Source organism: Cornus florida, unplaced genomic scaffold (genome assembly GCF_030987335.1).
Source record: "Cornus florida cultivar Cherokee Brave unplaced genomic scaffold, ASM3098733v1 CherokeeBrave_3.0.0_Hap2_Chr11, whole genome shotgun sequence".
In the NCBI taxonomy this organism is placed as follows: domain Eukaryota; kingdom Viridiplantae; phylum Streptophyta; class Magnoliopsida; order Cornales; family Cornaceae; genus Cornus; species Cornus florida.
The window spans coordinates 137352933-137367559 of record NW_026775581.1 but is presented as its reverse complement, the minus strand read 5'-3'; the positions used below and the strand labels follow the sequence as shown (position 1 = coordinate 137367559).

The following is a 14627-nucleotide window of genomic DNA, read 5'->3' as shown; positions in this document are numbered from 1 at the left end:
AGAGAAGAGATATGTATGTATTGAAGATAAGTTGAATAGAGCACAACACATAGGGAAAAAGAGTTCTGTCGTTTCATTAATATTGAGCATTAAGTTTACAAAAGAGAGATGTCCATCATTACAAAAAGATATGGAATGGAAGAATTCAAAGGAGCCCTAGCTAGACGCCTCAGTACCAACAGCATCCTGGTCGTGCCGACTCGCCTCCTCGGCCCCAACAGCCGTCTCACCTTCATGAGGTGGGGAATCAAGGTGAATGACTGAATCGTTCGGCTGGGGTTCAGCGTCAGCAGTGGCTATGGAAGGAACCACGGTTGACGATTGAGGAGCGGTCAGTGGCAGAGCGGTAGGAGGAGCTGTGATGATCCTGGAGGAAGCAATGTCCTGGCACTCATCAAATATACGCTCCGCTTCGGTGGGTTCTGGGTCGACATAGACCCCCAGAGGTTCGATCCCCAGGTCCTTGTCTACCTCATCCGGAGTGGAGCTGGTCTGTCCCTCATCCGGAACCCGGTCGGCGAAACCCTCCCGGAATCCTTGAGCATACCTAAGAGCACCGACCCTTGAGAACCGAGCGTGAAGGGCCAGCATCCCACCACCCACTCTGCTGATCGCGTCGATCAGAGCGGTACGCTCGTCCAGAGCTCTTTTTTCAAAAGCCATCCGAGCAGACTGTTCATCAGCTAGAAGGCGCTGGAGTTCTGCCTTCTCTTCTCTAATTGATTCCCGCTCGGTCTGCCAGACGCTCTTCTCAAGCTGGAGAGCGTCCTTCTCATCCTGAAGGGAATCATTCTCCTTCTTCAGGACATCTCTCTCTTGCTCGGTTTTGTCAAGCCGAGCCAGTACCTCGGTATTCTTCATGGCGAGGAGGTCGTTTTCTTTATTAGCCACCTCCAGGCTGTCAGAAAACTTGCGGGCCCTGGCGTTCCCCATCTCCACCTGCTTCTGCATGGCCATCATTCCGAACAATGTCTGCATAGGTGCACATTAAAAACGGTTAAGCCAATAGTCAGGTCGGGCGAAGGCAAGACCAGATAATATGAGAGAATGCATGAGTTAGAAAATAAAAGTCACCTCCATAGCAGATTGGGGAAAGCGGCTGAACACATCCTTCTGGGAAAGGCCCTTTGCCGCCTCAAGGTCCTTCGGAGTCCACATGCTCATGTAGTAGGCCATAGCGGTCTGGCCATCCTTCAGCATGGTCTCGTTCGGTTTCACGAACGTCCCATCCGTTCGGGTGTACCGAGGGGCCCATGGCGGTAAGGTGGGGATAGAAGAGGGGCCTGAAGCAGAAGCAGAGCCACCAGCTGCAGCAGGCCCAGAGGGAGCAGGAGCTCTAACCGCTCGGTGCAAGAAAGCACCCGGCCCGGAGACCCGGGTCCTTCTAATGAGAGGCTCCTCCTCAGGATCGACTTCACTATCAGGATGAGGCCTTTTGCCTCGTTCTTTGTCCCGACCGCCCCCTGCAGCAGCAGGAGCTATGGTAGCTGGGGGGGACGCGTTCTGGTTGGCAGCAGGGGCGCTGGCAACAGGGTTAACAGCCACTGCGCTCGGGGCAGTGTCAGATATGGTGGCTGAGGAAGAAGCTGACGCTGGAGAGGAGGTCGCCCCAGCAGCAGGAGTGGCTGGGGGAGTATTTTTCTTCCTGCCAAAAGAAGGAATCTGAAGTCTGCTCATGTTGTAGCCGAGTGATGAGAGCGCTAAGAGGTTGTCTGAAGTGAGGAGATCTGAGCAGGAAGGAATATCGTTCAGAACGTATTTCTTCAAGTAGTTACTCCTATCCCTGCAAACACTATAGCTCAAGTCATCACAAGGTATTCCCAAGGAACGGCATAAGAAAGTGCAAAAACGAGGAACGCATGTTTCGCAGGGGCAGTCATGTTTATGAGATTTGAATTTCTTATAGGAGGAGACAGAACAGACACCAAAGGCGCTCGGGATTGGGTAATCCTCTGCAGCCGGCGAAGACCAAGCCCCACTAATGCCCACTATGCTATCCCTCCAACCCTTCTCAGATTTTATTGTGTCCGTACATATGGACATCTTCTCGAACGGGTAGAGGTGGTAGAAGGGTTCGTTAGTACGGATCTTACTGACCTTATAGCACAGAAGGAGGTCTATGAGGTCGAGGTCCAGATTTCTGTCACGCATCAACAAGAGCATAACAGATATGATTCTAAAGAAGTTGGGGTTGACCTGCAGAGGGGATATCCCCAATCTATTGAAGACATAACTAAAGAAAGGGTGCAGAGGGAACCTAACAACATTCAATTGAAGGTTCGTGAATAAGACTTCGCCGGGCAGGAGGCCGGCGCCGGTCATAATGTTAACATCCTGGGGGCAAACCCTAACTTCGATGTTGTCAGGAAGTCTAAGTCTCATACGAAGAACATCCAGATCTACAACCATGGTGGAAGTGCTAGAAGAATCTAAAAGGGGGTAAATGGAAGCCTGCCGAAAGTAAAAAGAACGAAACTAACCTCGGAGGACTGCAAGATCGCTGGAAGAATGACTCTTGAAGGATTTCACCAGAAAAAGCTTAGCACTGTTCTAGAAAGAAAGAGACTTGGCTGATGATGGAGACGGTAAAGGGAAGTGAAGTGGAATTCTAGAGCATTATAAAGGCGAGGGGGCCCGAGGGCCGAAGCGTCGGGAAGGCGAGAAATTCCTCGAGCCCCGGAACATTGATTCTGGATCTGACCGTCCGCTCCCCCACGTGGTTATCTCGAGCCGTCAACATCATGATGAGACGCCATCAATAATTACCCCTTATTAAATAAGGGGCAATTATGGGGGCAGTTGAGGAGGCCCCGGACGACATGGGCCGGATCCGACTCGCAAACACAACATTCAGTTCGTATAGCTGGGTCGGCCCATATAAAGACACTGCCATATGGGCCGAACGGGAAGAAGCCCATCAAAGGTGACCAGGGCTTATGGAGGAATAGGCCCAGATCCAGCAATCAGTAAATATCTTGAAAATATCTTGTAAATATCTGGTAAATATCTATAAATAGGATATGGAATGGAAAGGAGGGGGATCTTTTTGGGTTGAGGTGTAAGAATTCTAGAGAGAGAAGGAGGAGAAGAAATTTCTTGCATCTTCAGAGAAAAATGGTGTTAGAATATGAAAACCCTAAATCAAATATTTGGTTCTCTTCAAAACCCAAATTGCATGTGTGAGAAAAGTTAAAGTCTATGTCCGATAATTTTGAATTATAGATGATTTCAGAATGAGGGAGATTTTTTTAGATTCTACGTTTTGAATTTCAATGCGTATATATTTCAACTTGGGTATTTGTATTATACAGTTGAGTTTAACTATGGTTAAGTAATGAACTTTCCTGCCTAAAACGACGCAGCTTAAGGGCCTTTTAAAGAAATAACTACGTGTAAAAATATTGGCCAAGTAAATTATACACAGCAGGGGACCGCATGGGAGATAACTTCAGGGGATTCACGCCCCTCTCATGTCAGCTTCAACTAAACCCTTAACTAAACTAAAGCCTTACGATTCGAAAAATAAAACTTCAACTAACACCCAGTCTCTCTCCCGGCTGTGCTCGGCATTGACATCTTTTGGGTGAGTTTTCTTCGCAATCAATCTTGATGTTATATATGTGTATGTAAACATGTATGACTGTTATATACTTGTTAAAACTGCTTCTATGCGTGGGAATTTGATTTTAAGTGGCCTCTACATGTTTGATAAATTGCCCTAAAGACAGTTAGGGCTTTTTGATCCTCACAGTAGTTATGAGAAGGTAATTAGGAGACACTGACAGTACATCTCTTTCCCTTTCTATAGATATAAGTTTGGGGTTTTGTTGTAATATTATTTTCCTCCACATGTTTGATAAATTGCCCTAAAGACATTTATTTCAGAACCTCGCTCTCTTGGCTATCAAAGAGTAATAAATTGCCCTAAAGACAATTAGGGCTTTTTGATCCTCACAGTAGTTATGGGAAGGGAATTAGGAGACACTGACAATACATTTTTTACCCTCTTCTATATATGTAGATTTAGATATAAAATATGGGGTTTTGTTGGTAATATTATTTTGGGTTTATATCCCTTCTGAAGAGTTCATGTCATAGAAAATATTCAGTTATGGTAGTTGAGCATGAAATTTTTCATGGATTTACATAGCAAAAAGCTACATAATATTTTTTATAATAAAAGCAAATCAATTTTCAAGACCTTTCGTTTTACATAAGATGCATACTGTTTAGGTGACACAATTTTCTACAAGCTACTCCGCTAACCCTCCTTAAAATTTTTATCTTTGGCAGAGGATTTCTTTTATCAATACCATAACCTCATACATAAGATTTTAAAGATGTTGCTGATTGATCCTGCAAAGAAGATATCTTTTCAGCGCTGCATTAGTGATGGAGATTTGGTTATTGTATATGAGAGGCATGACACCATGAAGGCTGTTAAAGTTTGTGAGGGTTCTATGCTGCAGAACCGTTTTGGTGTATTTAAACATTCGGAATGGATAGGGAAAACCTTTGGGTCCAAGGTGTTCAGCAACAAGGGTGGATTCGTTTACTTGTTGGCGCCAACTCCTGAGCTATGGACTCTGGTTCTAAGCCACAGAACTCAGATTCTATATGTTGCAGATATTAGCTTTGTTGTCATGTACCTAGAAATAGTGCCTGGTTGCTTGGTTCTTGAGTCAGGCACTGGGAGTGGATCTTTAACTACCTCACTAGCAAGGGCTGTAGCTCCCACAGGACATGTATATACATTTGATTTTCATGAACAAAGGGCTGCCTCAGCTAGGTAAAGATCGAGATCCTTATTTAATTTTTTAGGTTAGTGCTTCTTGTGATATTAGGTTCATATGTACTTTCTTAAGTTTCAATCTCAAAATACAGTTCAGGATATTTTAATTCTAATTATTAAATCATCGAGATCCTTATTTAATTTTTTATGTTAGTGCTTCTTGTGATAGTAGGTTCATATATACTTTATTAAGTTTCAAACTCAAAATATAATTCACTTATCAAAAAAAAAAAAAAAAAAACTCAGAATATAATTCAGCATTTTCTTATTCTAATTACTAAATTATCCAGATCCTTATTTAATTTTTTTTTGTTAGTGCTTCTTGCGATATTAGGTTCAAGTGTACTTTCTTAAGTTTCAAACTCAAAATACAGGTCAGGATTTTTTAATTCTAATTATTAAATTATTGAGATCCTTATTTAATTTTTTATGTTAGTGCTTCTTATGATATTAGGTTCATATGTACTTCCTCAAGTTTCAACTCGAGTTCAGGATTTTAGAGTTCTGTTGCTGATTTTAACTCGAATTTAAGATGTTGTAGTTGAACTTATTTACTTGACTTGATTTAATCTTGGATTGACCACCCACATTATAGAAGTACTCAATTTTTTAATACCTCTAAAGGTTATCTCTCAACCTGTTTTCTTCAAAAGGTACATTGGTAACTAAAGAATGAAGTGATTTGTATCTGTAGCTCATTTAGTTTATGTTCTGTGTAGCACGTTACTTTTTCAAGTGGACCAAGCCATCCTTGCACACTAGTGGGTGCTTATTTGTATAGGTATTTAAATGAAGAAGGTACTTAAATTAAGCTTGTTTACTCGATTTGAAGATAAGTTTCACAGTGCTACTCAATTTTAATAACAAACTTCATTAGCTTTCAGAAATAGTTATAGGTCATATAAAGTTCATATCCTTGATAGTATTCTGCTCCTCTTGTAACTTCAATGGAACCTGTTCTGCCCAAAGATACTCGAGGGAAGGAAAATAGTACGTTTGCTGCTCATTGTTTCTCATATGTATGTCAAACAAAAAATTGACTTGGTTTCTTTCCATTTTTCCTCGATAGGGAGGATTTTGAGAGGACGGGACTGAGCAGTTTAGTCACTGTGGGGGTCAGAGATATTCAGGGTGAGGGGTTTCCTGTAGAATTTTCTGGGTTGGCTGATTCTGTCTTCCTGGATTTACCACAACCCTGGCTGGCAATTCCTTCTACTGGGAAAATGTTGAAAAAAGATGGGATTATATGCTCCTTCTCACCATGCATTGAGCAAGTACAACGTTCATCTGAAGCTCTTAGATTGAATTTTACTGGTATGCTTTTATGCAGCTGATTCTTCTAGATATTTATCTCTACCAGTGCTTTCTTTTTCTTAAATTAAGTTTTCTTGTTTTTCAAGTGTTCGTGCATTCTTCATATATTGATTTTGTAGTTAAAACTTTTTACTTGTCTGGTCCATGTTGAATATTCATTGATGGATATTTGTACATGTGCATGTATCTTGCAGACATAAGAACTTTCGAGGTACTCCTTAGAACGTATGAAGTTCGGGAAGCGAAAATGGATTGCTGCGAGGGTGATGAAGGGGCTTCTCTCGGGTCTCTTCCTCTCAAGAGGAGGCAGCGATCAAGTGAAGGAAGCAATGGCCAAGAAATTTCTACTTCTCCCACAGTCATGGCTAAACCATCTGGTGAGGCTAGAGGTCACACTGGCTACTTGACATTTGCAAGACTTAAATGCCTCTCATAGAAAGCATGACTTTGCTTTTGCCCGTTCAGGTTAGAAGAGTTTGCTTGCTTGTATTTGGTTCCGTAGAAGAGTTTGCATGCTTGTATTTGGTTCAGTACATTGTTAATTTGTTACTAAATCGGGAGCTCCGAAGGATTTCATAGGAAGTTCTTTCTTAAATGGTGTTTGTGTCTTATGACTTTGTATTTTCTTTTAGATCTTAGGTGTTTGGAAACAAATGCAAGGCAGAATAGCATCTACTGCTAAAATTACTGAAATATATATATATATATATATATTTTTTAATGAAATTGAGACTGGTTTATGAGCGCTGATATGGTAACTATATTGTTACCAAAAGAGTTTTATAACACATTTAGTTATTAAAGTATTGACCCTGCCAAAAGCTCTAGGTGAAGGTAAATCAGTGAAATCACGACCTTCAATCTATCCGACTAGCTGTCCACGATGCATTTCCACTACTCTCTCATATTGCGCATCATCATTTAGCTATTGTATATATTCAGTCAATGGTCCCCGGGGATTAGGCTGGGAGTTCATACACGGCCAAATCTTGCACTTAGACCCTTCGCATCTCATCAATCAAGGGTGGGCACTGCTCCATCACTAGCGGCTTCGCCTGCCTTTCCCCACCGGGACTCATTATCCATCCGTAACCCAACCCATCCTCAGCCCCTAACTCTTACCTACTAACGACCCAAGCACAATTTTCCAAACTTGGGAGTTTGTTTCAGCTATTAGTTGGGTGGTCTCATAGCCATTACTTGGGAATTTGGGTTGTAATTCCATTCTTCCTTTCATACAATTTATGAGATCAATGCCCTACATTTATTGACCCTAGCATTCATGTGAAATGTTTATAGGTCATGTGAGCTGTGAATCGAACCAAATGGTCATATTCAAAAGCCAAACAAATAATAACACACGTTTAACATAGTCAAACTTTTTTATACAAAAGCTGGAAAACATGCCATAAACACAATTCTCTCTCTCTCTTGCATGTGCACTGTGCGCGCACACAAGCTACCTACTTGTCCTTTTTATAGCATAACTACAGGAAACCAGAAAATGACATCAAACACCATACCTAACTCTTCAATATCCTGTTCGAGTTTTTTTCGAGAAGACTTTGAACACCCTAGAAAGTTGGCTCATTGCATCATCGGAACATTTTTGCAGGAAAACACAGCCAAACACCTAAGAGCTCAGAAACTTCCCAAGAGAGACCATCTCCAACAGGTCCATCTCCTTCTTCACATCAAGCTGCATCTGATTACCCACTTCCAATGGCATTCCGAACTCCAAATTGCTCTCAACAACAGAACCACTAGGCATGTCATCAAGCATGGACCCAAAACTACATTCGTCAGAAAAAGTTTCTGCGTCAAAAGATAAGTCCCCGCTCTCACAATTACTTGGGACTAGCTGATCATTGAGGTCGAAATCTGATCTCTCAGACTGAAGTTGTGGACAGAACATAGTATCAACCACATGTGTGTTGGATTCCGAGAATGGGTTATTTTGATATCCAACGCGATTTTGATATCCAACCCAATCTGAATCTGAGGTCACGCTCTTGATGTAGTTCTGCAAGAGGTAGTTGTTGTTCTTGGTGTTGCGATTATTGCGCTTTGCAAATTGCCTTCTTTTTGTTGCATTCCAATGGTTCTTTATAGTGTTTTCAGTCCTTCCAGGTAACCTCTTTGCAATTTCTGACCATTTATTCCCTAGTTCTCTGTGGGCTCTTATGAGTATCATGTCCTCTTCCTCAGTAAATATATCTTTCTGCAAATGAAACAGATAAATAAACAGTAGTAATTGTAAAACTATGCGTTCATGCCCGTAGCTGTATTCTTCTCGTGTGTGTGTATACTCATGATTTCTAAATGAAGTGAGAAGTGCAGTGGATATATATATATAGGAGAAAAGTCATGACAAACTAAGAAGAGGACTTGCGAATATGAGATATTTGGAGATTGAAATGAGTAGTGCTTGAGATTATAGGTGTTAAGAAAATGATCTTGATGAATGGTTGGTAAATTATAGGTGTCCATGTGTTGTTTGAAATGTAGGCTTTTCAAAATGGAATTGCTTTCAATCCATTTGATCCATTCTAAAATCTTCCTAACATAATTGGATTTTGGAAAGATTGAATTAAAAACAGACTTTTATTTTACCATTTTCTCCTACATATACGGCGGCAATTATCATAGAGGATTCTTCATTTTTATTATAACAATATCTGATACCAAAAATGAGAACGAATTTAGGCTTCGTTTGTTTCGATGTAAAACATTCTTTTTGGAAAATATTTTTCTTTTTCAGGTAAAATATATATATATTTTTTTAATTTGTCGGTGTTTGGCAAATGTTTACATCGAGGTTAAGGTCGAGTCCATTCGGCGGAGCATGTAAAATAACTTGCTAAAAATTAATGGATAAATTATTTTTGTTAAATTTTAATATTTTTTTTCTTCGTAAATATTTTATGGACAACCAAACACCATAAAATAAAAAAATATATATTTTAAAAAAAATATTTTACGTCCAAACAAACTGATAATGTAAAATACTTTCTATTCCCTTCCCCTTTCCATATCTTTTTTCCAATGGAATTTTGTTCCAAACACAGCTTAAACACACACACACACACATATATATACACATATATATATCCTTAGTCATAATCCCATATACACACATTGTATATATATATATATATATATATATATATATATATATATATATATATATGTTTAGTTGGAATGAAGGATTGAGAAATGATGGAAGAGATGAGGATAGAGGAAGCTTTCCTTGTTTGGTTGGAATTGGGAAGGGAAGAGAGGTGGGAAGTAAGAAGGAATACTCCTAAGTTCCTAACATACATATGTTCAATTTTTATCGGTTCAAAATTGGGTGAAAGAAATAAAAAAAGACTACCTATAAATTCTTTCCAATCAAACAAAAAAACATTTCATCCTATTTATCCTTTCTATTGTATCTTTCATTCAATCAAACAAAAACTGAGGGACACCTTCTCATTCGTCATCTTCCTTTCATCCATTTTTTCATTCATCCAACTAAACGGAGCATTGAGTATTTTTGAAATGAAAAATTAAAGGTTCAAGCCCTTAAGATGGGGCACAAAGGATTGATATATATATAAGAAGTGAAGTAATTAATTCAAAACTCCTTTACAAAATTATTTAAAGGCAGGCTTGAACATGTAATGCATGACAATTTGGCAAATGTATAAAGCAGTTGAAAAAATTAAAATTTTATGAACAACAATGTTAAGCGCGTGACCGCACCGCATGACATATGAGCAGTGAGTGTGTGAACTAGAATGAGACGAGCCAAAAAACAGAAAAAAGTGCAAAAAATGCAAAGTAGGAGAAGCATAAAAAGTGAGAAAAGCTTCATGTTCTAACAAAATAACATAAGTATGGCCCGTGCCTTGTGTGTGAGCCTGTGAGGGCACCGTGCATTCATATTAGCACAAGACTTCAATGTCTTGTCTCAAATAAAAGGAAAAAACATTGTGTCAAGTGCATGGCCTGTGTGTATAGCATACTAACTTACAAGAAAAACGAAAACGAAATAGGGATTATACATGGGTGTCACATATAGCGTGTATACAAAATGCAAGTCTGTGTGCGCGTGCGCGTGGTTAACATGAATAATTGAACGTGTGTCATGTGTGTTCTTACTATCGTTTGATTGAGTGACCTAAATCTTAGTCCTGATTGAAAAACCTAAATCTAAATATCTCAAATCCAGTAAGTGTACTTGTCGTGCGTGTTTTTACTGCCGTTTGATTGAGTGACCTAAATCTTAGCCTTAATTGAGTAGTCTAAATCTAAGTCTCTCAATCCAATAAGTGCACATGTCGTGCGTGTTCTTGATGTCGTTTGATTGAGTGAGTTAAATCTTAGTTTTGATCAGGGGCGGAGCCAGGAATTTGGTTCAGGGAGGGCATGTTAACACTGACAAAATAATTTTTTTTTAAGCAGGCCGAAAATATAATAGTGTAACAACAGTGCATTAGAATAAGTGAATAAAAAATGAATAAATAGATAAAAAAAAGAAAAAAAAAAAAAAAAAAAAGGGTTATTGCACATAAATTATGCATGAGTGCAAGAAAAAATAAATTTTTAAGAAGAAAAATGAATTTTTTAAGAAGAAAATGAAACAAAAAGAAAAAAATATGAGAGAATTTTGAAGGAAAAAATAGATTTTAATTGTAAAAAGAGAATGCAAAAGTTTTTGAAGATGACAAAAAAAAAAAAAAAAAAAAAAAAATTGAAGAATAAGAAAGAAAATGAATAAAGAATTAAAGACGTTTTTAGAAATAGATAATTTTATGGAGATAATTTATAAATTTTATAAGTGTGTTTTATAAATATTTACAAATTATACGCATAAAATAAAATAAAATATAGTAGATTTAGGGGCAAATGGACCATTTTAATAATTTCAGGGGGGCATTTTATCAATTTTTACAAATATATATATAGTGGGGCAGCATGGGCAGGGGGGCAGCTGCCCCCCCTGGGCACATGCTGCCTCCGCCACTGATTTTGATTGAGAAACCTAAATCCAAATCTCTTAATCCAAAAAGTGCGCGTGTTACGCGTTTTATTTCCGTAGTTTGATTGAGTGACTTAAATTTTAGTCTTGATTGAGAAATATAAATCCAAGTCTCTCAATTCAATAAATGTGCGTTCTTGCTGCCGATTGATTGAGTGACCTATCTTAGTCTTAATTGATTGAGAAACCTAAATTCAAGGCTCTGAATCCATTAAGTGCAAGTAGTGTTGGGTGTGTTCTTGCCGTTGTTTAATTGAGTGACCTAATCTTAATCTTGATTGAGAAACCTAAATTCAAGCCTCTAAGTGCATGTGTTATACGTGTTCTTGTTGTCGTTTGATTAAGTGACCTAAATCTTAGTCTTGATTGAAAATCCTAAATCCAAGTTTCTCAATCCAATAAGTGCACATGCCCTCCATGTTCTTGTCGCCATTTGATTGAGTAACCTAAATCCAATAAGTACACGTGTCATGTGTTTTTGCCATCGTTGATTGAGTGACTTAAATTATAGTCTTGATTAAGAAACCTAAATCCAAGTCTCTCAATCAAATAAGTGCACGTATCGTGCGTGTTCTTACTGTCGTTGATTGAATGACTTAAATTATAGTCTTGATTGAGAAACCTAAATCCAAGACTCTCAATCCAATAAGTGCACATGTAGTACGTATTCTTGCTGTCGTTTGATTGGGTGACCTAAATATTAGTCTTGATTGAGAAACCTAAATCCAATAAGTGCACGTGTCATGCGTGTTCTTACCGTCGTTAATTGAGTGACCAAAATCATAGTCTTAATTGAGTAATCTAAACCTAAATCCAATAAGTGCACGTGTCATGCGTGTTCTTGCTTCCGTTTGATTGAGAGACCTAAATCTTAGATTGAGAAACCTAATTCCAAGTCTCTCAATCCAACGCGTGCAGTGGAGTTCCAAGGCCAAAGCATCTTTTGACAGTTTTACAATTAGTTAAAAATAAAATAAAATAAAAAATAAAAGTTAAAAACCTTTATGTCCGGCTTTAGATGATTGTGCCATCTCTCCCTACACTGCTTTCCTACTCTCCCATTCAGCATCTGAGCAATGTGAGACCATTTCCGAACCCCATACTGTTTTACCAACTGCACCAACAATCTACAAATTGAAAGAAAGAAAAAATAATAAAAATCAATGAGATAACCTTCAGGATTCAATTAGAAACACAACCAAACAAGAAATTTGTAGAGAAAAGGGAAAAAGAAACAAATAATCTTGAATTGACACAAAGAAAAAACTAAAACAAAAAAGTGTACCTATCTTCTTCAAGAGTCCATTGGCCTTTAACTACAACATTGGTTTTCATATGACCTTTGCTTTTCTTCATCTTCTGCCTCCTTGGATCATTACACCCACTCTCTGCATTATTTTCACAAGAGAGCTCGTCCCCATCCGGCAGAGATGCTGCACTCATCGATCCCGATTCTTGAAAAAGAAATGGATGATAAAATTGGCTCTGATCCATGGCTTGGACTGAAATTTTTGGAAGAAAATTCAGTGATCCTTTACTCTGAAACCCATGCATGAACTGATCATTTGCATCACTACCCAATGCTAAGGCTTTCGACGCATATAAATTGGAATCTTTCGAGTACCCAATTGGGGAAGAAGATCGAAAAGGATCAAATGGATCATAAAATGGAGTTACAACTCCTGGAAACAGAATGGATGGTGGTTTTACAATGGAAAATTCATCAAAATTTGGAAATTTTTTATTTGATCCTCTAGATGAATTACAAGATTCTATAGAAACCCCATTTCCTAATAGGGATTCCGGGTAAAAAATTGGATGGAAAGTAGGATTTTGTTTAAAGTTTGCATCAAACTCCATGGAGTGAAAGAGCAAGGAATGGAGCAGGAGGAGAATAGCAACAAAGAGATGGGTTTTTTTTTTTTCTTTGTGCGCGTTTTGAAATGGCATATGTGGGCTTAATTAGTGAAAAAGGAAAGGAAATTGGGCTGATTAGTTTGTGACCGTCGATTATTGGGCCTGATCCAACGTTTGAAATTGCTAGTTGAGAGTGACGGTTAAGCTTCCCTTTCTTAGTATAGTCAAAGGAGAGCTAAAAAATGCAATGATTAGGTCGTTATAAGGCCTTGTCTTTTTACACCATCTGAAGGACACGTGGCACTTTTCTGTTGTGTATTTGCTTGAGTTTGTAAAGAAGTTACTGGTTGGAATGGCAAACTATTTCGAAATGATTTAGTTTAAATTTGTAACGACATTACTGATTCAAATTGTGAATTATTCCAAACTCAATTTAAAATAAAATGTACTTAAAAAATACATTATTAACATGAACTATATAATAGAAGAATAAAATAATTCAACAATCGATCCAATTGTATTTGCTAATACATTCCAGATAAGTTCCAATCAAAATTTGAGCGTAGGTTTGTGAAGAAGATGTTACTGGTGCAAATCGTAAACTAAGTAAGACTTGAATTTAAAAGATAAAATAAACAGCACTTAAAACATAATACACTTTATTTTTCTTTTTTTTTTTTTGTCCCCAACTTGGAAAGCCTATTTGGAGGCATAGTGTGTTGGACATTAATGCCTCTGTTGACTGACTCCATTTTATATGTAATTTTAACTCTGCTAAATATGCTTAAATTTACGTTACATATGTATAGCCATTGACTTAGTTTTGCTTTTATTAGGTTTTCAAGACAATTAAGATTTGTTTTAACGTGTGTTAATCTTTCAATAAAGAGAAGTAATCAAAAGTTAATTAAAGAATTACACCTTTTTCTCCCTTGACTTTTCTACTTTTGTGTAATCTCTCAGACTTACCAAAAATGGAAGAAGATGCTCTCTCTCTCTCTCTCATATTTAAGGCCATTTTATCTCTCTAGAGGGTGTTTGCTTTTCTTATGTCGATTTTTTTTCTGTTTCAACCAGAAACCAGAGCAAATTTCTTCTATTCTTTTAATCACTAAATTATGAATTTATGACTCTCTCTCTCTCTCTATAAATATATTTTTCCTGGATGGTAAGATGTATTGATAAGTATAAATGACAAGGGGCAAGCCCAACATTTACAAGCCAACCAAAAACATGGCAGGACAAAACCAAGCCCACAGAACCCAGCTATATAAAGCCCAGCCCAAAATCCAAATTCGATGTTAAACAATTTTTTTTTTTTTTTTTTTTTTTTTTTTTTTTTTTTTTTTTTTTGTGAAAGGTAATTCGATTTTAAACTTGTGACAAGCTGAGAAACAATTTATTTTCAGGGTACAGTAATTTTCTTGAACTCCCTAATCCTAGGCGCTGTTTGACAACTTTTTTTTTTTTTTTTTCGGTGGTTGATGGAAAGCAAAGCAAAACAAGGAAACGCCTTTGGTAATTTTTATTGCGATTTGAATAGTAAGTATTTGTTTTCAAAAAGATGCCAAAACCGAAATGTTTTCATATTCCGGCAATGAAAAATATCAAAAAAAAAAGCTCTTGAATGACTTTTTA

The 14627-nt window shown here is 37.9% G+C and overlaps 2 protein-coding genes across 3 annotated transcripts; one reads left to right on the top strand and one right to left on the bottom strand.

Annotated features, from left to right (window-relative positions):
• The first annotated feature begins 3453 nt into the window (after positions 1-3453).
• LOC132283275 (uncharacterized) lies at positions 3454-8387 on the top strand. Of its 2 annotated transcripts, XM_059785208.1 has the most exons (5): positions 3454-3583; positions 4294-4789; positions 5862-6106; positions 6301-6571; positions 7722-8387. In XM_059785208.1, exons 2-4 carry the CDS (start codon positions 4341-4343, stop codon positions 6540-6542), a joined length of 936 nt encoding a protein of 311 aa, XP_059641191.1. In that variant the 5' UTR covers positions 3454-3583; positions 4294-4340; the 3' UTR covers positions 6543-6571; positions 7722-8387. The 2 variants fall into 2 exon arrangements, with proteins under 2 accessions (XP_059641191.1, XP_059641190.1); XM_059785207.1 differs by lacking the exon at positions 7722-8387 and having other exon boundaries at positions 6301-6717.
• Positions 7491-12992, bottom strand: LOC132282234 (transcription factor MYB1-like). Its single transcript, XM_059783841.1, has 3 exons — positions 12473-12992; positions 12133-12305; positions 7491-8327 (listed from the first exon to the last, which is right to left on the bottom strand). The coding sequence occupies exons 1-3, from the start codon at positions 12990-12992 to the stop codon at positions 7740-7742; spliced, it is 1281 nt and encodes a 426-aa protein (XP_059639824.1). The 3' UTR covers positions 7491-7739.
• Between the last annotated feature and the right edge of the window lie 1635 nt (positions 12993-14627).

What these genes read in the sequence shown, in the direction of transcription:
- LOC132283275 (XM_059785208.1), top strand. Translation starts at nt 4,341, where the DNA reads ATGTTGCTGATTGATCCTGCAAAGAAGATATCTTTTCAGCGCTGCATT. An exon ending in CAAAGGGCTGCCTCAGCTAG is followed by an intron (nt 4,790 to 5,861) that starts GTAAAGATCGAG and finishes TTTCCTCGATAG; the next exon opens with GGAGGATTTTGAGAGGACGG. An exon ending in TCTTAGATTGAATTTTACTG is followed by an intron (nt 6,107 to 6,300) that starts GTATGCTTTTAT and finishes TGTATCTTGCAG; the next exon opens with ACATAAGAACTTTCGAGGTA.
- LOC132282234 (XM_059783841.1), bottom strand. Translation starts at nt 12,992, where the DNA reads ATGGAGTTTGATGCAAACTTTAAACAAAATCCTACTTTCCATCCAATT. An exon ending in GAAGATGAAGAAAAGCAAAG is followed by an intron (nt 12,306 to 12,472) that starts GTCATATGAAAA and finishes TGAATCCTGAAG; the next exon opens with GTTATCTCATTGATTTTTAT. An exon ending in ATCTAAAGCCGGACATAAAG is followed by an intron (nt 8,328 to 12,132) that starts GTTTTTAACTTT and finishes TTTCATTTGCAG; the next exon opens with AAAGATATATTTACTGAGGA.